The sequence below is a fragment of the Rhincodon typus genome, chromosome 15 (assembly GCF_021869965.1).
Source record: "Rhincodon typus isolate 14 chromosome 15, sRhiTyp1.1, whole genome shotgun sequence".
NCBI lineage: Eukaryota > Metazoa > Chordata > Chondrichthyes > Orectolobiformes > Rhincodontidae > Rhincodon > Rhincodon typus.
This window is the reverse complement of record NC_063346.1, coordinates 48,879,910-48,905,116: the sequence shown is the minus strand read 5'-3', so window position 1 is coordinate 48,905,116 and position 25,207 is coordinate 48,879,910. Positions and strand designations below refer to the sequence as shown.

General features: G+C 41.5%; 1 protein-coding gene across 1 annotated transcript in view; it reads left to right on the top strand.

Moving 5' to 3' along the window:
• Positions 1-25,207, top strand: part of nlrc5 (NLR family, CARD domain containing 5) — a 318,897-nt gene that overhangs the window by 59,696 nt on the left and 233,994 nt on the right. Inside the window, exons 5-13 of the mRNA XM_048606000.1 lie at positions 947-1,027; positions 2,783-2,920; positions 7,337-9,086; positions 13,516-13,599; positions 14,524-14,607; positions 14,700-14,783; positions 18,152-18,241; positions 20,745-20,807; positions 20,907-20,966. Coding sequence (XP_048461957.1) covers positions 947-1,027; positions 2,783-2,920; positions 7,337-9,086; positions 13,516-13,599; positions 14,524-14,607; positions 14,700-14,783; positions 18,152-18,241; positions 20,745-20,807; positions 20,907-20,966 — 2,434 coding nt within the window. The remainder of the gene's footprint in view (positions 1-946; positions 1,028-2,782; positions 2,921-7,336; positions 9,087-13,515; positions 13,600-14,523; positions 14,608-14,699; positions 14,784-18,151; positions 18,242-20,744; positions 20,808-20,906; positions 20,967-25,207) is intronic.

Here is a 25,207-nt window from a genome sequence, read left to right as displayed (position 1 = left end):
AGCGATCCTGTAAATGTTTGGATCAATTACAAGACCCTGTGATGCATCTATTTACACAAGAAATGTGAAGATGAGAACCTTGTCACTCATTCGGTAATCCAATTGGTGCTTTGTTTGGGTAGTTGCAGAAAGCACTCACTCAGAAATTAACAATCCAAATAAAACCTACAGATTAGTTACTTTGTAATGGATCTCTCTTTTAAACAAAGATACAATACTGTCATCTGGATATTTTAAAATAGAGATGTACTGATTATCCTTTTATGAACTCTGGATGAATTAAATGATGCACATGTTTCTGGGCATGTGACAGAAGAGACTGACTATTTCATTCCAATAAAACCCAAGTTAAACAGCGAACAAAACCCAGGCTGCTCTCCGGCAGATTCCACAGTACTAGCAGATTGACAGAGTCCTGGCGTACAGCAAACATGAGACAAAATAAGCATGGATTTCATCTGTCTAAGAAATACAGCAGTGAATCTGCAGCAAAGGCCTGCAAACAGCAATGAGGTTCATGATTAGATTGTGCTTCTCACTGATGTTGATTGAAGGTTAAAAATCAGCCAGGATGTTGAGAATAACTCCCCTGCCCTCCTTCAAGGTCATGTTGTGGGATCTCTGTCACTTCCTGAAAGAAAGCAGATGAGACCTTGGTTTGACTCCTCATCCAAACAATGACATTTCTGATGGTACAGCACCCCTGTACTGCTGTGGAGAGTCACCTGAGACTTCACTGTCAGGTTTGTGGGATGGTAGTTGAAACCCCTATCTTCTGTCCCGGAGGCAATATGTGTATGTGAGTAGCTGGTGATGATTGCAACTTAGCATAAGAAATGCTCTGATCAAATTGCCAGCAATCTGAATAATCTTATGTTCATCTTAATGCACTGAACTAACATCATCTCTTAATCTATTGTCATCAATATTTTGACAACTTCTTTAGATAACTCTCAGACTGGAAGAAAGCGAAAAGCTGCGCAAGTGGCAAACCCGAAATCTACTAATGTAAAACATGTGAAAAAAGGTAAACTGAAACATCAGCATTAAAGTAGAGGTAGTAGAATTGCAGTAGAAACTAGCTTATGGTAGGTAGAGTGATGGTAGATATATGCCCTTAGACAATATACTATCCTGTATACAGTTTTCCATGGGTTTTTGGATAGAGACTGGGTTCCCAAGCCCACAGTTGCTAACCACATGCCCTGTTATATAAAGTAAGGTTCTGAAAGTTTTAACATTGGAGATTGTATTAGACTACACCAAATCTGATTTGTTACACAGTTTTGGATGGAGAGTCCAGATCGAAATTCCAATTGAATCCAGTGTGTCATCTGTAGCTCTTATTAGTCTCAATGATAATATCGAACTATTCAAAGTACCATGTACCTATTGAAATTATCCAATAAAGTATATTTTGTCATTAAGGTAACTGCTTCTTGCTGAGATGTTAAACTGGTGGTTCATCCTTTACCAGTGATAACTGAACAGTCCAGTAGACATATACAAAGAAGGATGGGTGACAGTACATTACCCCAATGACAAGCTATCCTTGGGATGTTCTGTAACATAAACATGACAGACACAGGAATATTCCTGGAAATAGACTCCTAATTTGCTCTATTGCCCCAGTTTAGGAGTGTGTGTGTGATCTCTCAGTCCTCCAGGCTCAATGAGGGGAACAGCAACTCTAGAACCTTGGCAGATCCCACCTCAAAATCAAAGCCCCTCTGAAGCCGAGAAAATAACAATGTTAAAGGATGGAAAGGCAATAGGGAAATCCGATAACTTGGATTGTTGGGGCTGTGGGGTGTGGCCTTGTCTTTGTTGGACAGAGTCAATGGCTCCTATGGCGCTATGCACTGTTGCAAGAAGTCAGGCTGGCAGTACCTTTGTGAGAGGTGGAGCTGATTTGCCAGCAGCACATTTGCAGGTGAACTGGAAAAACCACCTAAAATTGGAAACTTAATCGTTACTTCGATTGGCGTGAATTTCAGTCATGGGGGCAACCCACTTGCATGATGGAACAGAACAAAGTTGCTGGAAAAGCTCAGCAGGTCTGGCAGCATCTGTGAAGGGGAAAAAAACAGAGTTAACGTTTCGGGTCCGGTGACCCTTCCTCAGAACTTGCATGATCGTCCAGCCCTGCAAGAACTTTCCCTGTTGGCAGGAATGCATTGGGGACCCGTCCTGATAAAGTTACCACTCTATTTTCCTGGCCCTCCTCTCCCCTATTTCCCAGCTCATCAGCCTGTGCCTGTCCAAATTGAGCCCCCGACTTAGACTGGAGTCTCACTGTAAGCCGGAGCCCATGTTACACACTATTGCTTTATGCAAGTTGGCTGCCCAATCAGTTCTGGGAACATGGCTGCATTTTGTTGCCCAGCCCTGAATGTCTGCTGTAATCCTTTAGTGACACTTTGACAATAGTTTGGCGATTGCAAGAATTGAACTCAGCAACAAAGAAGGAATTGGTATGGGTTTGATTGAATAATTGGACATAAAGGTCTTGGTTGAGATGAATGATTTAGCCAGCTAATCTCACTGTTGAAATATAATCTCTTGGTTTAGCTTCAACTACCCAAGTGTAGCAGAGATCTATTTTCCCCCCTAATTAACCTTGTTTCCCTCCCTTTTTTTTTGCATCTCTGGATCAGATTACATAGATATGGAGTGTTCGAAAGTGTTAAGTCATAATACTCCCTGACTATATGTATGTGGGGCAGACTTGATGGATGTTCATATGTAAACCTAAAATTGTTTCCTTCCTATTCTGTTTAAGGTAAATTTTGCAAAGCTAGAGAAGTAAAATCCAGCTCTATAGCCCCTTTCACCAACACATTGAACTCAGAGTTTCAAGAAGTGGACAACTTGTCATTTCAAGCAGGAGAGCAGTATTTGAATTTGCCAGCAATATCAGGTAATATTTTTGTTACTTACTATTTCTGAGCTCATTTGTTCTTTCTCTTTACCAATAGTGGCATAGAGTACAAAAACAAGTAAGTTATGCTGAACCTATAGAATTAACTGTTTAGGCCTCAGTGAGCGTATTATATCTAATTCAAAGCTCAACATTTCAGAAAGGAAGTCAAGCCCCTTTCAGATGGCACTAGAGAATGATGCCAAGGGTGAATCACTTCAGAGATGTGGAGCGAGGAGAGAAATTAGCATTGAGCGGTGAAGCTGAAGATAAAGGAGAGATTAAAAAGAGATGTTCCAAATTATGAGGGTCTTTGTTAGAGAATGTCTCCAGCGACAGGAGACCAAGTAATCGGAAGATTCAGGTTTAATATAATTAGCAAAAGAAACTGTAGGAGAGGAAGAGTTTTATTTTTGCCCAACAAGTTACAATGATCAGGAATTCATTGTGGAAGGAGATTCAAGAATATCACTCAACCTGAAACGTTAACTTTGATTTCTTCCACAGATGCTGCCAGATCTACTGAGCTTTTCCAGCAATTTCTGTTTTTGTCTAGGAAAGATGAGCAGAATTATGGGGAAAGATAGGGGATTGGACTATTTGGAAACCTCTTAATTAAGATCACAATGGGCTGAATGCATTCTATACTTTTAAATTCTATGGCTGGTAAATTTGGGTGCGTGACACATTGTTTCATTATTTTGCAAGCCACTGCACACTTTGGTGCAGGCTGTGGTGGATGCCATTCTGGATAAGTGCAGACAGTGGAAGTGAGTGTAGAAAATGTGTAGAACAGGCAGATTGCAATGCCTATCAGTCTGTGCAATGCTTATCAAACAAACCATTCAAAATTGCATAGAAAATCAAGCTCTTTACCTTTATATATTCCTATCCTCCTTTCATAGTGCTCCTATGCAGTGCTAACATTGCAGATGAAAGTCTTTCAGTTGAGGACACAACAGTTGATTTTGCAGATCATTTTCACACAGCTCTAGGCCTAGACGACTGTACTACCTCAGCGTGGGTAGCAGCAACAGCCAGGGCACTGGGCAAGTGGTAGTTGTGGAACTACCAATGCTGCCATTATGAGAGAGGACAGCAGACCCATGTTTCATGGAGCCACCGTCAATCCTTCTGGGGCACAATCTCAGAAACCCTACACAGTGATGCTGCAGCATACACTGAGAGACTGCTGTTAGACCGTGCGCTAGACTGCTGAGGAGGGCGGTCTGGAGTATGGAAAATCTACTTGCAAATTGTAATGCTTTATCAATGCTTCAAGCCTGCTGTAACCTTTTGTAGGAGCCTATTTCAACACTGTAATTATCCAATTGGCATGTATTAGCATTGCTCAAGGCTGGGGTATGGAGACATTGTGATATTTAATTATTAAGGACAGGTTGTGTTCTGTCTGGCATGTCACAGCAAGCTTGCTGCTCATGGTGTTTCTCAGGAATGAAATAGCCGAACACAGGCCTATGATACAAATTGTTATCTCTTGATGAATCCCTGCTTCTTTCCACGGAGGAAGGTCAGCTTTTGAAGATCAGAAAGTCAACAGGACATGACTGATGGGGAGAAAATGCATACCTGGTTAATACACAGCCATGTAACATCCTTCATTTAATACCTGTGTTTTAGGTGTGATGTGGATGTGTCGGTGTTGAACTGGGATGGACAAAGTCAGAAGTCAGACGACACTAGGTTATCGTCCAACAGATTTATTTGAAATCACAAGCTTTTGGAGTGGTGCTCCTTCATCTGACAAAGGAATAGTGCTCCGAAAGCTTGAGATTTCAAATAAACCTATTGAACTATAACCTGGTGTTGTCTGACTTCTGACCTTGTGTGTTAAGCGTAAAGCTAGGTGAACCAATTTCTCCCACAGAGTTTGCTAAGCAAAATGTTAGTAAGCATACAACAGATATGAAGCATACACAGTAATTACACTTTCTAACTGATGTCTTGTAGCAATTATAGACTGAGTTGGCCAATTTTCATACTGAAAAATGATTATATAGCATGAGACCCAATGTGTTATACAGCTGGAAGATTATTTTACTAATTCCAATACTGTTCCAAATTTAAAAAGTGATAAGATATGATAAGGCTTACAAACAGCAGATTTTGGCATGCTAGGTGCACGGCTGGTCTTGCTGTCTATCAAAATAAAAGGCCTGGTGTGTTATGTGATGGTGTTCATTAGACTCAATAGGGAGGGAACCCTAACTGGCATTCTAGGCCAAAACAGAAAAGGGCAAAGGTTTTACCAGATGGAAAGTGGTCAATCTGGATGAGCCTTAAACCAAATAAACCAACAAAGCCTTACCCTATCTGTTACAAATCCTCAAATGTTCACCTGTTCAACTCAATTGCTTCTTAGCAAACCACACGATGAACCAATACAGTGTGGAGCTGGAGGAGCACAGCAGGTCAGGCAGAATCAGAGGAAGAGGAGAGTCGATGTTTCGGGCCTAGACCCTTCATCAGAACTGCTGTGTTCCTCCAGCTCCACTCTGTATCGACTCTGACTCCAGCATCTGCACTTCATGCTATCTCCACATGATGAGCTAAGCTTCCAGCCAGTATTCATTATTGAGTTCCAGCTTCTCAACAGGGATAAGTCTTTTTCAGAGATTTAATGGACCATTGAAAAACCTTAGGAGTAGAAATTAACATTTTTATTAACATTTTGAGGAAAACGTTCAAGGTAGTATATGAAACTACAGCCAGAATATTTGTGGAACAATTAAATGCTTTGCCCCCTGCCATGTGACCTTATTCTAAAATTGCTAGCTTTCAAACAGGGAGTTGTACAATTTGATGGCTCAGTGTTCTGCTGCATATTTATTCCTCATTCATACTTACTGGTCAAATTTCCTCTGATTGACTCACAGTTAATTGCTGGCAATTTAACTGATCAGCTTGGACATCAGTTACTGCAAACGTCTATTCAGCAGAAGTGTGATACTGGGATATGATATAGTTAGGTGATCCACTCAAATTTTAGACCTTTGTAAGATGCAACACAATTAAAGAAAGGCTTGCATTTATACAGTGCTTTCTTATGACCTTTGATTAGCCTAGACTGCTTTACAGCCAATAAGGTACTTCTGAAGTGTGGTCACTCTTGTAATACAGGAAACCCATTTGCTGGGTTTCAGGGCAGGCAATAGTGTAGTAGTAATGTCATTGGACTAGCAGTTCAGAGTCCTGGGCTAATGTTCTGAGAACATGGGTTTGAATCCCACCACGGCAGATGTTGGAATTTGAATTAAAAGATAGTCCAACAGCAACCACTGTCAATTGTTATAAAATCCTACCCATCTCACTAATGGTCTTTAGGGAAGGTAATCTGGCCTACATGTGACTCCAGACCCACAACATGGTTGACTGTTAACTCCCCTTTGAAATGGCTAGCAGTCATATCAAACTGCCACAAAGTCTACAGAAACTGGAACCAGGATGGCATTAACAAACACAGCTCTGTTGACCTTGCAAAGTACTCTTCACCAATACCTGGGAGCTAATGCTGAAATTATGAGAACTGTTACAAAGACATGTCAAGCAACAGCCTGACATAGTCATACTCACAAAACCATACCTGACAGATAATGTCCCAGACACCACCAGCAGCATCCCTGGATATATCCTGGCCCATTGGCAGGACAGACTCAGCAGAGATGGTGGCACAGGGGGATACAGTTAGGTAGGAGTTGTTCTGGGACAACTGCAGCAATTAACTCACCTCCTGACTGTCCAAAGTCTGTCTACCATCTGCAAGGCGCAAGTCAGGAGTGTGTTGGAATACTCCCCACTTGCCTGGATGGGTGCAGCTTCAACAACACTCAAGAAGCTTGACACTATCCAGAACAAAGCAGCCCGCTTGATTTTCACCCCAACCAACATCTTCAGCATTGACTGTCTACACCACTGATCTACAGTAGCAGCAGTGTGTACCATCTACAAGATGCATTGCAGCTGCTCTGACAGAACTTCCAAATCCATGATCTCTGCCATATAGAGCGATGGGAACACCATCTCCTGCATGCTGTCCCCTAACTCACAAAATCCTGTCTTCGAAATCTATCCCCATACCTCCAGTATCACTGCATCAGAATCCTGCAGCTCCCTGACAACACAGTGGTTGTAGCTGCACCCCAAAGACTGCAGTATTTCGAGAAGACAGCTCATCACCACCTTTCTCAGGGCAGTTAGGGACAGACAATAAATGCTGACCTAACTAGTGACTCGCACTCCCCATGAGAAAAAAACAACAGCAAGCTCCCACAAATGGCAATACCATGTTGATCAGAAATTTTTAAAAGGTGAGTCTCATGAAGGCTAAGATACTGGGAAACTTGGTGGAATTTTTACTTTTCAGACTCAGTAGATTTTTATGTTTTGTGTTGGCAGATTTTGCTGAGGATTATAAATCGTTGATGATAAAGAATGTCTCTGAGAAGTATGAAGCCAACTTGGCAAAAGAAGACCAAATGAAACAAGTGATCATTGATCAAACGTTTAGGAGTCTGACCATGAAAGATGGAAATGTGGCCAAACTGAAGGAGAGAATTGATGCCAGCCGCGATGATGTACTCAGTTCACCAGGGCTTGAAGAGAATCAGGATACAGTTGCAAACCTAGCAGAGTTCCTGAACAAAAAACATGTCTCCAATTGTAGAGTACACATCCTACTTGGAAAAGCGGGAACCGGAAAGACAAAGTTGATGCACAAAGTTTGCTACGAGTGGGCACAAGGGACCCTCAGTCAGTTCCAGTATGTATTTTTGTTTGAGTTCCGCCAACTGAATCTAATCAAAAACAGCATAGATCTGAAGAGTATGTTGTTTGACTTGTTCCTTCAGCCAGAAAGGAATTCCCATGCTGTATTTAGATTCATCATAGGAAACCCGGAGAAAATTTTAATTCTGTTCGATGGTTTCGATGAGTTTGTGGGGAAAGCCTTTGTCCACACCTTTGCTGTTTCCAGTGACCCCATGGCTCCACTGTCAGTGGGAGAATTATTTTCCAGCCTGTATAATGGCAAACTGCTCCCGGGCTGTACAATTCTAATAACATCCAGACCAAAAGACGTCCTCTCCTTGCCTTTAGATGTTGTGAGTCAGGTGGGAGAGGTCTCGGGGTTCGACGAATGTAAAATCGAAGAGTATGCCCATCGATTTTTCAAAGACAGTAAACAAAATCATCGAGCAATCTGCCACTTGCAGACGAATAGGAAGATTTTAAACATGTGCTACATTCCTGCCATGTGCTGGATAGTCTTTCTTTGTCTTGAGCGCTTGTTAACTCCATGCACTGTCGAACCCAAGCTACCTCATACGATGACACAGTTCTACATCAAGATGCTCACCGTATTTTTAAGCAAAGGCACCAGTAGTAAACAGACTAGTGATAATATTGAAACACGGCTGCTAAACAAACACAGAGAAGACATTCATGGAGTTTGCAACCTTGCAATAAAAGGGCTCCAGGCGAGTAAATCTGTGTTTTATTTGAGAGACCTCCTTTCTGAAAAGATCACAAACTTTGCTTCCTCGTATGGATTTCTTACCACTTTCGAAGTGAAGACAATAGACCAGTACCAGGAGAATGGACACGCCTTTATTCACTTGACCCTGCAAGAGTTCCTGGCAGCACTTCACCAGATGATCGATAGCACGATTTCTGACCAGATACTAAAAAGCAGGTTTTACCTTAAGTCCAAATGGACATCAAAGAATGACATGAAAAATGAGTTCACTGATGCCGTTCACATATTTTTATCCGGGTTAGCGTCGAAGGGATGTAAGCAGTTCCTCAGTACTTTGGCAAACAAGAGTGAAATGTGGGTGCAAAGGAAGCAGAGAGCCATTTTACAGAACTTGCGAAAGTTGGCTACCACAAATCTAACTGGGCCAAAAATAATCGAGTTGTGTCACTGCGTGTATGAGACACAAGACTGTGATCTTGCACGGGAAGTTGCAACACAGTTAAAGTCCAAGTTTGAGCTTCGAAACTTCAGGCTTACTCCAGCAGATGTGACTGTTCTGACGTTTGTGATAAATAGTGGAGCCAGCTGCATCTGCCTGGATATTGGAGGCTGTGCCATGGATCTCGAATGTGTCACCATTTTGGGCACTTGTAAGAACATAGAAGTTCTAGTGTGAGTATATGCACATGATTTTTAGCAGGGGTTTTCAGTTTTGTTGATTTTGTGGGTTTATCGAGGATTGTGAAGGCCTGGAATTCTGCTGCTGACTTCAATCCGCAGTACATTTCAAGCGCTGTAGACTTTGTGCCTGCCCAGCTGTGAAGGGCTTACATTTGAGATTAATTTTTCATATCTGGTCAAGTGCCTCACTTCATGGCACCACAGGTTAGCACCAAGATCATGCTGATCAGGCACAGAAATCATGCTGATTTGAGAATCAGGCATTGAGATCATGCTGATTTGAGAACCAAGCACTGAAATCATGCTGATTTGAGAACCAAGCACTGAAATCATGCTGATTTGTGATGCTTGCCATTCATTCCAATTACTGGAAATCTGGGTGTGGCCGATTCACTCTCACTGGTCAAGCCTCCTAGCAGAAATGAAGTCTTGCAAAATATACAGTTAACCATCGCCATTAATGTTGCTCATCGTGTCTCACTACCCTAGGTTATCAGAGACAAGAAATAAGAACAGGAGTAGGTCATTTGGCTCATCGGGGCCACTCCGCCATTCAGTATGATCATGGCTGATCTTGGCTTTTGTCTTCACCTTCCTGCTCACTTCCCACATCTCCTCTCGATCTGTGAGACACAATACAACTGTCTGTCCAAACTCCAAAGCACCTCTGGGGTGAAGAATCCTTTACCTTCACCACTCTCTGAATGAAGTAACTTGTGCTCATCTCAGTCTAAGCAATTGGCCTTTTATCCTAAGACCGTGTCACCAAATTTAGATTTTCTGATCAGCATAAATAATCTCTGCGTACATCCCCTCAGAATCTAGTATGTCATAATGAGCTTGCCTCTCATTCTTCTAAGCTCCAGAAAATATGAGCCCAATTTGCTCAGCTTTTAACCATAAGGCAACCCCCTCATCCAAGGGGCTATTTTAATAAGCCTTAACTTTTGTGCCTCCTTTGCAAACTATATCCTTTGCACACAATACTCTGGAAGGGTTCTCACAAAAACCCTGAACAATTTTAGCAAGACCTCCTTATTGCTGTATCCCTGTCCCTTTGCAACAATGGCCAACATGGCATTTATCTTCTGAATTGCTTGCTGCACCTGCATGCTGACTCTCTTGTATAGGTGCACCCAATTCTCTTTGAACACCTGTACCTTTTGAACAATTTCCTGCATTTCTCTTCTCGCAACAGAGTGAATAATATCACACTTCCCTCTGTCATTTTGTTCACTCATTTAACGTATCAATAACTCTTTGCAGCCTCTCTGTGTCCTCCACATGTACACATTTCCACCTAACCTTTTGTCATCAGTAAACTTAGCAATATCACTCTCAGTCGCTTCATCTAAGTCATTAGCATACATTGTAAATAACTGAGATCTCAGCACTGATGCTTGTGGCACTCCACTATTGATTAACTGCCAACTTGAAAATGCCTGGGTTATGCCCACTTTTTGCTTGCTGTCTGTTAACCAATCCTCTATCCAAACTAACATTTTATCATTATAAGCCGTATGTCCTTATCTTGCCTATTAACCTTTTGTGTGGCATTTATTGAATGCATTTTGGAAATCTAGTCCAATTTATCATCCACCGATTCCCCTTTATCTATCTGGCTAGTTATACCCTCAGGTCTAAGAAATCTGCCAAACTGCGTTTCCATTCAGTGAAACCATATTTATCTTACCTATGCTTTTCTAAGTTCAGTGTTTTACCAACAATTGATATGGGGTCAGTTAACTGGCCTGTAGATCATTGATTTCATGCTTCCACCTACCTTAAGGTTTTGCAAACTTCCAATTTGTTGGGATGCTTCCCAAACCAAAGGAATTTTGGAAAATTATACTTAGCTCATCCACCACATTGGCCGTTATCTCCTTCAGAGTCTTACGCTGAAGGCACAGGTCCCTGAAATTTTGGAATTTTCTTTGTTGATATTATTAATATTAATTTCCTCACTGTTTTTAACCACAGGTTACCATTTAGTTCTGGTATGATACTTCTATTTCCCATGGTGAAGAGGCATACTTTGTTCAATGCCTTTGCCATCCTGATGAAAATTTCTCCTGTCTCTGCTTCTATGAGACCAAAGATTACTCTAGCTATTATCTTCCTTCTTACAAAAGCCTGTACAAGCTCTGTTTTTTACATTTCTGCCTGGCTTACTTTCATATTCGATTTTTTTTCCCCCTTATCACCTTTTGGTAGCACTTTGCTGATTGCTGCTTGAAATAACTGCACAGAGGCTGGTATCCTGTCACCAAGTCACCCTATTTTTACTTGTGCACAGTACACTGGCTGTGACCAGACAGCTCGATGTCAGTCCTGAGACTGAGGAGATTCTGAATCCCCTGTTTGCTTTGGTCAGCCAGGGCTTCCTGATTGGCCCAGCTTAACAACCTCAATCAAGTATCACATAGTCAATGAGATCCACCTGGTTCCCATCACTGTACACCTCTATCTTGTTTCTTTTTTCTTGCAACATTGTAAGCCTCGACATCCTGCCTGGCATGAGTTTGATATATCACCATTCTTTTAGAGAGACTAGGCCAAGATCCTGGAATTCCATCGCCACCTCCTCTGCCATTTTGTTCCTGCTGAACTGCAGATGAGCTGCATCAATTCAAACAGAGAGGTCTCTATCATTTTCAAAGGCAGTTTGCAATGGCCAATGAAACCTGACCTTGCCAGTGATGCTCACATCTTACAAAATTAAAAAAAAATTAACCCTGGGCTTCCCTTTTATTTCCTTACTCATTGCATTACCCACCCTATTTTTGCCTTGCACCGACATGCTTTTGATGCTTAACACCCTCCTGCCTTCCATTCTACTGCAGATCTTCACTGCTGTCCTTTGGCACCTCCATTTATCCTGCCCCCTGTACACGATGTGAGAACTGGATGAAATTTGGATTTAAGTTCTTCGACCTGAAACATTGATGATCAAGTCCACTCTCATTCTCTCTCCAGAGATGCTGGCTTACCTGCTGAGTATTTCTGGCATTTTATGTCGATTTATATTATTCTGAATTTGGTTCAGCCAGAAATATCAAAAGCAAGTATTCTTTTACACAATTGTCCTGAATTTATTGTGTAATCTGAAATTTATTTTATGCCAATCCTGTATGTGCAATAACATAACACACTGGGAATTTGCATCTAATTTTATTTGGAACTGGAAACTACCTATGTCTTATTTGTCTATTATTTCAAGAGCTCACATCATGAATAGAAAGGCAGTTAACTTTTCCTTGTCTTCCTTATTGGAATGTTCTGACCCTTTCATTCTTAGCCATCTGCATTTGAGAACAGGGAAGTTGACCTTTTAGCTCCTTAAGCCTTTGCCATTCAGTTTGACATGACTGATCTTGGGTCTTAACTTCACTTTCCTGCCTGTTGACTTGATCCCTTGAGACAAAAAATCAGTCTAACCCAGTTTTATTGTGTTAGATTTACAATGAGGCATTGAGTCTCATGCTTGAACAAGGGTAATAAATAGGCATTTCAACTAGTAATATTGTGACTGCATTTGATCTTTCTTCCTTCTGTCCCTGCTGCATAATCTCCAAGGATAGCACTTCTGTTACTTTACCGACATGGTAGGCAGAAGCAGAGACCAACCAAATTCCAGGGGAAGGGAAGAAAACCAGGTTATATAGGGAGGTGGGAGGAGAGAATGAAGGCAGGACTTCCAAGCACCCCTTCCGCATCTCCCGTTGGCCTTGCAAAGGTAGGATTGATAGTGACCTGAGAGCTGTGACCCACTGGATCCTCTCACACTCTTGCAGTTGACAGGCACAATTCGTTTGCAGAGTTAACATCCTTCTGTCCTATTCCAGTCCCGTGTCTTATTTCTGAGGCCAGAGAAACAGCTTGCATCAGTCAGTGTCTTCTCCTTCATTGCTTATACCAGCTGTCATTTGTCTTTCCTGAATGAACCCGGTAAATTAATACCAATTAGTGATAAGTAGTGACTGATGATATGCTGTGTGGCCTATCCTTACTAGAAACTGGACTGAGATGGATTGACTTAATTTAACTTAGGAGGATGCTTCAAGGAAAAGCGATTGCAAAAGTCAGATTCGCACACGGGTCCCAGGATGAAAGGACACAGAAAATTTGTGTGGGGAGGAAGTTCCTGTAGTGTGAAATAATGGTTCTGAAAAGGTTAATGTTGGTGACTGCATTAGGCTCTATCCAGTCTGATAATGGTGTGCAATCTTAGATGGGGAAGTTGGTCAAATAGTCTCAAAGGGCATCAATGTGTCATCCATTTCTCCCAATAGTCTTTAGTAATGATGTCTAATTAGCTAATGAAAATTTAATGCTGTCTATCAAAAAGTGCTTTCTTTTTATTTCACTTGTAAAATAAGACAAAATAAGTATATTTTAATTCTCTCTTTTCCTATTATAGTTTCAAAAGCAGAAAGTATGAGGACAGGTTTGCTGGAACACTATCTGAAATCATTCCTAAAGTCAGCAGCTTAAAGAAGCTGATGTAAGAAATTTACTAACATTATTGTCATAAATTGTAGTGTCTAATTTAATTGCTTGATTGATAATCCCTGCTGGAGCTACAGCAATTACATAAGGGAAACAGTAACAATGCAGTGAATTCCAGTACTGTAATAAAAATATCACCTTAACTGGATATAATTTCGTAAAACAACTTGATTCTGCATTTATTGGGTACTTGTCTAGTCACTATTTGGTGTTACATTTTTAAGCCCATGACTGAAGTTCCTAAAACCTGTGATGTTAAAGGTACATCAGACTGAAACCCGCCTCATTCCTTAATGGTGTGGAGTTGTCCTTGTGTGTTTTGATTTACCTGATCCGTGTTTGGTAATATAGTTGCATCTATGACCCTTACATGGGGAAGGGGGCAAATCAAACAGCACTCCCTCCTCACAATATGCATTGATTGCTGCTGGCAACTGTACATTTTAGGATAATGTTGAGAAGTGATTGAAGCTTGACTGTGAGGTCAGGGTGACGCCCCTCCCTCTCTATGTTATCTACTCCAAACCAACAACGTTTTGAGAGCTCTGGGTGCCTCCAACTCTGACCTCTTGACTATTCTGCACTTCCTTCAGCCCACTATTGGTCGCCATCCTTCAGCTGGTGTTGTCCTAAGCTCTCCCTGAACCTCTCCATCTGTCTAGTTTTCCATCTGTGTTCAAAATGCCCTTAAAACCTAGCCCACTAATCAAGTTTTTAATCAACTGTCCTAATATCTCCTTCCTCGTCCAGTGTTGGCTTTGCCATTGCAACTATGGAGTATTTTGGGATATTTTATTTACATTAAAAACATATAAGTGCAAGTTGTTCTTTTTGAAGTTTGTTGTGTACTATAAGTGTTGGTTATTTTCCTTCGGAGCTAATATTACATTAATTTGCAAACATAAACCTTTGATTCCAGCCTTACATCCTGCAGTATTAGTGTGAAGGGTATTACCCACTTGTCTTCTGCACTGAAAGTCTGTCATCACTTGGAAGAAATAAAGTGAGTATCACAGACAATTCCACAAAGTTGTATGAAGTTCTTCAACTTCTGCCTGACATTTCTAACCATTTTGAGTTGCAATTTCTTTCCAGCTTGCAAGATAATGAACTCGGGGATGCTGGCATTGCTGCACTTGTTGACGTGCTTCCTCAAATGGGAAGTATGAGAAAAATTGAGTAAGTTGAATTTTTATCTGGCACGGTACATCTGGATAAAGTAGGTGTTCTTAGTTTGTCCTTCCAGAAACCTGGGTGGAAAGAAGGAAATCCAACTGTCCTGTAGGTTCTGATCCTGACCGCCATTTACATGTGGTGCGAGGAAGTGGTGGTCCTGATGAAACTTTCACAAGGGGAACTGCTGGATAGTAAGTCTCCAACACTCCTTTATTTCTGCCACAACTCCACCAGATTCAGGTGGCACTGTAGGAGAGATCCTGCCAACGTCACATCATTATTAGCCGTGATCTTTTTGATGAATTGGCTGTTGACTTTTGTGAGCTGAACTACATTGCAAAGAAAGCATTGCAATCCTTAATGTTTCTGTGTAGATTTTAATGCCAGGCAAGTATATTTACATTTCTGGCTACAATGTTCTGACTACAACTTTAAAAGGAAACTTTTGAATGAGTGTTCATTTGATTCAAGACTTGTACCAAAATGCTACTGACATTACATTAAGATTGTGTTTAATAAACATAAATTAAGTTTAAAAAGGTTAATTTACTGTAAAATAATGTTTATAGGAATTTGTCAAGAAGGCCGACAGAAATTTCCCTGACTTTAGTTAATTGAATGATTAATAGATTTAATCATTAATCATTTGATATTAAACATTGATTCAGAATGGTTTTTATTTGATCCCTTCAGTAAGACGGGTGATTGTTGATCCAACCAAATATCTGTTATTCTAACTAAAAACAATATGTATCCCTAAATTAAATACATGTCAGTGATGATTATAAGTGTTAATCATTCCATACATAGGTCATCTGAACCCATTGATTAGATTCTAGACGTAGAATTAATCTCAGATACTGACTTTTTTTTGTGCATATCATATAGGCTGAACAATTCAATCATTGGCTATCCAACGTTTTTGATGAAAACCCTGACATTGTTCTTATGCGTTCTTTATTTGTAATCATTCCATTCTTCTTCATCGGAACTTTTTATGTCTCTCCTTATTAGATCAATGCACCTTTGGCCATGGCTTTTCTGAATTTCCTTCTCAGCTCTATAATTCCAAGATGGCATCCGGGGAACTTGGTAAACCCATGGACTCAGCAGTAAACTGAAAAAGCCACATTAGTAATCGTTGCCGCTTTCAATATGCTACAATTGCAAGTGTCATTCCAGTGGGAGATGTTGTGATTAAAACTTACACATTTTTCTGGGATTCTTTGTCACGGTCTTGCAAATGTGAACCTTCTTATGACCCTCAGACTTTCCACTTTCTTCAGTAACCTTCTTTACTTAACCTAATCATTACTTCTAAGTTTATCCCATCTCTTACTCTTTTCAACATGACAGATGCCGGTACAGTGGTTTTCCTTAGTACAATAAAAAAAGGCCATTTTGAATATCTTGCTTATGTTTTTGTCTTCTCGCCCCTCTTCCATTGTCACTATCTTTGAGGTAAATGTGTCTTCCCAGTCTGTCCAGACTGAATTGTAAAGTCCAGAGCTGTGTCTGTTTGGGAGCAGGTGTTTGTGAGGTTTGTGTGAGTGCTGACTGAGTGAATTGGGGCAGCACAGTGGCTCAGGAGTTATCACTGCTGCCTCTCAGCACCAGGGACCCAGTTCGATTCAGCCCTTGGGCAACTATCTGTATGGAGTTTGCACATTCTCCCCATGTCTGTGTGCATTTGCTCCGGGTGCTCCAATTCACTTCCACAATCCAAAACTGTGCAGGAAGTGTCCAGGGATGTGCAGGCTTGGTGGGTTAACCATGGGAAAAGCAGGATTACAGGGATGTGGTAGGGGCATGGGTCTGAATGGGATGCTCTTTGGAGGGTCAATGTGGACTTGATGGGCCGAATGGCCTGCTTCCACACTGTAGGGGTTCTATGATTGATATTGCATCAGGAAGTTCACTCAAAATATAATGTGGTAGACTATATGTGAACATCTCCCACAGGAGGGACAGATTGCAGTTGTAGGACATTGAAAGTGGCAACGATTACTAATGTGGCTTTTTCAGTTTACTGCTGGGTCCATGGGTTTACCAAGTTCCCTGGATGCCACCAAACAAGAAAAAATAGTTTCAATGGAGGGGGTAGAAGGCAATAAATTGATATTTACTGAAAACTCACAGCTGCTTTCTCATCTGTTTGCACGAAAGACTTCGCACACCTGTGCTGACAACTTTGGGCATCTGTATGTCTAGAACTTGGAGCTGTCCTACAGCGTGGATTTCACTTAAGCTGTGTCACTTTGGATCTCAGATGAGCACCAACATGACCGGCTGGAGTTGGAACAGCTGAAGCAGAAACAGCCCCTATAGTGCGAGCACTGAAAGCAGCAGATTGCTCCTCACAGACCGGCTGTTCTGCAGGAGGGAGAGAAATCATCTGAGAGCTGCAGCTTACTGAGTGACAAAGCCAAACAGAGCAGAAGCTTCCTCAAAGAATCCAAACCATTGGAAGTTCAGGCTGTCATGTGATGAGGTGTTATCACTCCGGTAGAGCCCTCTCAGAGTATGAATTTTCAAGTGCCCAATGCAAAGAATTGCGTGGCAAGATTTCAAACTTTAAGACTATTACTTTCACAACCCAATTTCAATCAACATCAACTAAACATTAGTTAGGAGGCAACTTTTACAGAAAAGGCATTCCCTTTAAATTTCTAATGCAATGTTCAGTAGTGCGTTAACAGCATACCACACTCTCAGTAGATATGTAGTTTTGATTTTAATGTACAGTTCATCCTGATTCTAACAGCAACTCCCTGCTTCACCAGAATGAATCTTCTAGTGTTCTTATAAACAAAGTATCCTTCACTCAACCTTCTGATAATAATCGAATAGACTTCCCATTGAAAGATAGCCTGTTGCAACTCTGTGGTCTTGCACTCTTTACAACCATTGGTTCCTCGACCGTGGGTTCTGTTATCACCATGCTACCACATGCTGGTCAGCCCCAGAGCAGTCCTTTATTTCTGCTTGGTACAGCAGCACCTATGTGCGCCTATTTCTCCTACACTTGTTCTGACTGCCTCTGAGAGCCTGCCTGCAATAAGACAAGCTGCCTCCTCCTTTGTGTCTAGCAGAAGGCTAAAGCTCAAACCTGACTTTTACCAGAGTTTCAGCTTGGCTCCTTGTCCCCCTAGCAACCCAATCACCTGGTCCTGTCTCAGGGTTAAAGTACAATACAACTTCACACCATACTCTATTCCAGGGCATTTTGTTTTACCGTATTATAGGAGACAGTTTAAAATGTGGCCAGCAGTCTTGAGAAGATGTCTGTAAAGGCTGATCCTAACCTATTTGTAAATCTGTTAGATGGAAGTATTCTGGAAATATGACTTAAAATCCTTCTTTCATTCCAGATTAGGCAACAATAATATCACTGTAGATGGCATTCTTGGAATAGCAAACACCATAAACACCTGTTCAAATATCCTGGATATCCACGTCAGGTAAGAGAGATCTTTGTCAAATATTTATGTCAGACATTTGTTTATTCTCTGATATGATTGGATAGGGTATAGATTGCATCATCCTTCTGGGTGCAGGATTCTACATAGTTATACAGTTCCATGTGTATGTTATTGGCAAGGGTTGGGGAATTGTTGTTGAGCAGTAAACCATGAAGTTATTCCTATTCAGGGTGACTAAAATGTTAATGTACAAGTAGTTAGGCAGATGTTGATGGTTAATTGATTAATTAATTGACTGGGTAGATGTAAAGGACATTTACTGATCAGTGGAAGCAGCTGTAAGACTGAGTAGTTAATGAACTTGACATGTAAAGGAAGGTGGCTTGGTTTCTGCCTCCAACCAGACCTTGACATTGGAAACTGGGTTAAAGCTGGAGGCCCGGACAGGATTTTAATTGGGTGATGTCTCCGGGCAGCAGCATGTAGCTGGAGAGGTTGAAGAAATGCTGGAGATTGTCTCTTGCATCTGTGAGGGATTGGGCTCTTTAAAAAGCTTGTTTGTAGGGAACCTTTCCAACCCCTGACCTTCCTTTGGCTTCCAAAGTTGGAGCTGACTCATTTTCTGGGATGTGGTGGAATGATATTGCTGGTGATGATTTTTCCATGTATATAGATTTTGATAAAAGTGTTAAAGCTCTTGTGTACAGGATAAATTCAGACAATCTGGTATGAGAGGAAATAGGGAATTTTTTTTATTCATTAACGGGATGAGGGCAGGCAGTAATTATTGCCCATCCCTAATTGCCCAGAGTCAACCACATTGCTGTGGGTTTGGAGTCACGTGTAGGCCAGGCGAGGTAAGGATGGCAGTTTCCTTCCCTAATGGACATTAGTGAATCAGATGGGTTTTTCCTGACAATCGACAATGGATTCATGTTCATCATTGGATTCTGAATTCCAGATATTTACTGAATTCAAATTCCACCATCTGCCATGGCAGGATTTGAACTCAGGACCCCATAATATTATCTAGGTCTCTGGATTAACAGTCCAGTGATAATACCACTAGGCTATCACCTCCCCTATGTGATATTGATCAATTCACCAAAACTAAATGAATGGAAAAGCTAAATATTTGTTTTGATCAGGTACAAAATGTCCTGGGCTAACTGCACAGCTGAGTGTGGAGGACATCAAGGAAGGTCCTGCTCTAGGTTGACTATTCCAATGGCCTCCTGGCTCATCTCCCTATCTTTCACCCTCTGCAAACTTCACCTCATCCTATATTGACTTCACCAAGTCCTTTCAACCAATAGCCCTGTGTTTGATAATTGACAATAGCTCCCAGACTGCAAACTCCTCCAGTTAACATATTCCCGCAAAGAAAGTATAAAAAGAAGTTACGACTGTCTCTCCTGCCCCCCCACAGTTTAAGGAGAAAGCAAAAATCATCCAGTTCCTAAGTGCTCGCCAGTTGTTCCTGCTGGAATGTCTGTGGGTCTGGAGTGAGCTGAAGACAGGAATTAAATTTGTCAATAAAGCCCCCTCCACTGTCTCTCTAGGCATCCCACCAATGCTTGCTTTCTAGGTTTACACATACATGATGGTTGTCACTAGGATGAGCTGAAAGGCAACTGGTACATGTGAGCTCACATCCTCACATGACTCAATAATGTCAATGAAGAAAATATTTATTGAAGGTAAAAGTATCTTCCTTTGCACTGAAATCCCACTGTGAGATTCTGCTGGGTGATCACTTAATGCTTTTATTGGAGGTGTTTGCTCATTTAATTTAAACAGACCATACATCTCCGTTAAAGTAACAGGAACAGAGATTGCAAAAAAAAAATCAAACCGCTCATTCGTATCAGATAGACGTTAGGTTGGAGAATTGGTGCCACAATATTGTAGCTCACCTCTGAACCATACTTGCTTCTGGTAGATTTTTGTAGAACTGTAGTTTTCTGATTTAATTCTTACAATGTCATTGTAAAACTACAGACTGCGTCTTGCAGATTTGAGCTCAAAACCACAATTCTGGTCCATGCAGAAACTTGAAAAGTAGGTTGAGCCCGGCCTACATTTCTGCCTTATGGGTTCAAGTTTATCCAAGTCGTTCCCTGAATCATAAATTGTATCATTGTCAGATTCTATCTTCTGACAGGAATGGATCATTGAGTGTTGGGAAACGCTTAATAAGGATTTGGCTGACACTGAAGTTGGGAATGCTGTATCAGAATTACAGGAACCTGCTTAAGCAGACTATGCAGCATTAAGAAATTATATCAGGGAAGCAAGATGTCAATATTTATTGTGTAAAAGCAACTAATTGCTTTAGATTCAAACTGCTGCTAACAGATCTGTGAGTTCCTTTCCCTATGGTGTATGATTTTGTCAGCCTTTGTCTATTGTTAGTACTTTCTTATAGCACAGGAAATGCAAGTACTGATCACTCTTCTGATTATTATTCACCCAAATCACTATTCTTGCTTGTAAAGTGACAAAATATTTAAACTAATATGTCAATTATATTTTTTTCCAGTGATGGTGGGAATGTTGCAAAAGTTAGATTTTTTACAGGCTCGACTGCCAACCCAATTAACAGGTATTTCAGTTTAAATGTGAAGTTTAAAGAATCACTTAATTGTCTCTGTTGATGATGATGTTCTAGAGTTCCTACATTTATTTCATTTTTGCTGCACAGGTCATTATCACCCTCGATGGAATGTGAAGCCAGTCATGAGACTCTACTCAGGAAGCTAAGGTAATGGATGGATCATATCGTGGGATTGTCCTTTGCTCTGTGCACACAGTATGTGAGGAATCATGTGTCGTATAAACTGATCCATTCCAGACTGACAGTACCCAAGTGCTGAAGGACTGATTGTAGGGGACTGGGGCAGAGGGGAGCTGGCCCATTCTTAGGTGATTGCAGTGCCAAAGTGGAGATAGGGGCATTCTGACAGAGTCATAGAGGTCTCCAGCATGGAAACAGGCCTTTTGGCCCAATGTGCCTGTGCTGTCCAATTTTCACAATTTAAACCACCCCCATTTGCCTGTGTTTGGCCCTATTCTGTCCATACCTATCCCATCCGTGCACGTATCTGAATGTTTCTTAAATGACTGGTAAAATTCAGGTGTAATGTTGAAGGTTGTTCCAAACCAGTTTTTGTTTTTTTTTGTTTTGTAAGGCAGTTAACTGCTAGAAACAGATCAAGTTTCAATTCTCATTAGTATCAAACAGTTTAGTGAAGAGAGCCCCATTCCTTGCCACATAAGAGTCTCGGCCCCTCCCACTGTCTGGTCGGAATTTGCAAAATGTGCTTACACAGACCTGGCAAAATGTTCTCACACACTATACAATCAGCTACAAGCTAGTAGTCAGCTAATATTAGCCAGATTGTAATGAAAAGCTTCACAAGTTTCACCTCTCCAAATATTTTTTTTCCACTTTCTGGCACAAAATGGCATGTCACAGATAAACATCAGAAAAGGTGGTCCCCAGTGCTTTGGTGCATGCTCGTAATGTACAAGGCATATGAGTACTCAAAAGATTGACCCCACCAGCCTCTCCTTCAGACAGGTCACGCCTGTCCACCTGCACATTGTATTATTGAACTTTCAGTGTGCAGTGCACCCTTTGTAGTGTCAGCTATGTTGCAGAAGAAGTTTACATTTTTTCCATAAAAGGCATCATTAGTGTGCAAGCCTTTGTAAGCTGCTAAATGGTATTTCACTGTTTTTGCATATGAGATTTCAGTTTCAGTTTCAGGTTGAGCGCTGCTATGTCATTGCCAGGAGCCATTAATATGGCCAATGTCAAATGCTTGAATGTCTCATGAAATCTGCTCAGATGTGTTCCCACCCTCTGTGTCACTTTCTTACTCACACTTTTGGTACTGTTCTCAGTCAGTCGCTCTTTAAAATGCCATTGGTTAATCAACAGGTCACTGATGGAAATCACTGTATCCTTTCAACGAGAGCAGACACAGTCTCTTCATCTGATTTGGCTTGATGTCGCGTGTTAATATTGATTTGGGTGTATTAATCCAAAACATGTTGCTGACCCAGTCCTTTTGGGTGAAGTGATGCCTCTGTACACCTGTCTCTCTCAAGTTTGTTTTGAGGCTCATAATGCCCCAAATTCCTGAGGTGTTGCTCGTATTATGGAGCCTCCTCAACAGAAAGTGCAGCTTGTGAAACTTGCACACCTTGCCCACAAAAGACAGGGCAAATATAATCTGACCAATTATGGATGAGTCTACTCTCAATCATTCGCAGAAAGGTGGAAAGAGTGATCGTCAGTGTTATCAAGAGACACTTTTCCTACTCCATTTTGATTTAGCCCCGTTCCCCTCTCCCTACCTCTCCCTCACCTTTTGATGGTTTGCATTGCTCCTAATGGGCTTTGCATGCTGATTAATCAATTGGAAAACACGGGTGATTTACTGGTGGTGGCGATGAGAAGGTACTGTGGGTGATTCGGTGGAAGGGAAAAAAATGTTTGGTTGTGTGAAAGAGCATTTCTGGATATAAAGAAAAAGTCAAAAGACACATTACTCAGCGATGATCTGCTACTGATGCTCAGTTTGTGTTGATCATTGAACCACTCAGCTCCTGACCTGCTGTAAACATGAACAGTAAAGCAGAATTCAAGAGGTGAGTTGGGAATGACTGCGCTTACCATATGGGCAACTCAAGGAGCCCATGTAAAATTGCAGTCGATGGAAATTGGGGAGAGGTTCTGCACTGGCTGGAGTCATACCTAGCACAGAGGAAGATAGCTGTAGTTGTCAGATGTAAATCATTTCAGCCTCAGTGATTTCTCTGGTATATTCTGTTCAAATACACAGCTTGGAATAGAATGATGTGGCAGCTGAGGAAGGTAACTGTTGTTCACTAGAACGTGATGTTTATATGCAGCTCCTGTTGGTGTTTGTTGTGGTGAGCTCTACAATGTGTTTGCTGTAAACAGGGAAAGCTGCTCCCCCTGAATGTACAAATCTGAGAGTGATTCCATTAGCTTCGTGGAGGACAGCTACACTTAATTATGTCTGCCCCCTCTGTAAGATATGGAGTCTGTGTAAACGGAACGATTAATCTGTTACATGTCCCCTTTTCTGCACTTTATTTACACTGGATTTCCAATGTGACCTGCTTCTCTCCATCATCTTAATAAGGAGCTGCTGCTGGAATTGCCAGACCAAGACATGAGCTTCAGTTCCCCCAGTGACTTCACCTTTGGTAGCTCAGGAATGATTGCCCACTCGATCTGGAATTATTCTTGGAAATGCCCTTACATTACCTCCAGCTTCCTCTCATCCATGCAATCCAATTGCCTCCCTGCAAACTTAATAATTCAGTGCCTGCTGATTTTTTTTTCTCAAGTTTTATTTGCAGCAATTCCCAGGGCATTAATCTTCGATTGTACATGTGTGTAAGCCTACGCAGGAGTAATTAATGCTCCAAAAATAACCCAACCTGGATTGCAGTTGACCAATATGAGGGGTTCAGTTGAGGTGACATGGTTCAACTATTACTAGAAGTCTTCCTCTATGTAAAGCTACTTGTAGATTGGCTGTGGTGACACAGAAAGGAAGTGAAACTCTGCCTGAAAGTTATTAGGTAATCATTCGGCTGCAACCTAAAGCGGTAGAAGGCAGCAATAATGTAGGATGGTCGAATATTATGATGGATTAGCCTTTTCCTCTGAGCGAGCTCATTGTTGCTGGAGCACTGTTGTGACCTCCTGCCAGATCATATTGGTGCAGTGCTGGCAGGACAAGAGTCTTCAAACTGAACAGATATTTTCACTTTACTCTCAATGAGGGGACTTTCCAGCAGTGACTGGTGTTGCATTTCTTACCAACTGTGTTGCTATTTGGAGGAGCAAGTGAATATCAAACGACTCATAGTTGAAACCACAGACATTGGTGTTCCCCTATTGTTGTGTGCATAAGCAAGTAAACAAGCAGGGTGGGAAACTCAAACTGTGAGCATTAACTAAGGGCAGTAAACCGCAGAAGAAGAGAACATGGATTGTTCTTCTACCTGTGGACCTCCCTACAGTGTATGAAGGCATTACCCCAGGAGAGTTGGTCAGAACTAAGATATTGGGTGCTTTTTTACTGGGAGTCGGGCATGTTTTCAGTGGATGGTGTCACAGTGAATAATCTGAAATTTAACTTCATCACTTTTAGGTGAGGAGGCATTTAGAGTAAACTTTTCCCTTGGAGAATCCAGAATATTCAAGGCTTTCTGCTGGAATGCACACCAAAGGTTAGGGTGACAATAATCGAGAGAAACTCAGCATGTCTGGCAGCATCAGTAGAAAGAAAAACAGAGTTTACGTTTCGAGCCCAGTGACCCTAAGGAAATATTTTTTCACGCATCTCAAGATTTGATTTCCAAGAGTGTCACATGAGCTGCTGGGACAGTGAGAGTGGTGAAGTGTTAAGAAAATATTCCTATCACTGAACATAAGGTGGAGTAGTGCATCAAATTTACAGTGAAGTAGCTAACCAGATCATGGTGGGGGAGGATGGGGGGGGGGGGGGGGGGGGGTGCTGCAGTGGGGGTAGGCAGAACCTTCCCAGCCCCTGAATGACGTGGGCCATGCGAGAAAGTTGGGAAAATCATTTGAGATAGCGTCTTGATGTTGAGTACATGTGTGAATTTCAAAGTCAACGCTAAGAGTGGCACTTCAGTGGCACCAGTGACCAAGCTAGCTGAGTTCTAGTTATAGAAATGGGCTTGTAATAAGTGCTGGAAGAATAATTCATTCTTGACTTCACCAAGGTATCTGTTAGAGACCTATCTATCCCCCAAGTGTATTTACAGATATGTTCATGCATTCGTTGCACAATCCCCGTGGAGATAAAGGACTGGATTTTACAGACCCTGCTGAGTAGGTTTCAGTAAGGGAGGCATTTAAAATGAAGAGGGCCAAGTCACCACTGTCCTGCACTGCCCATCACCTTCCTGCACTGCCCATCACCTTCCTGC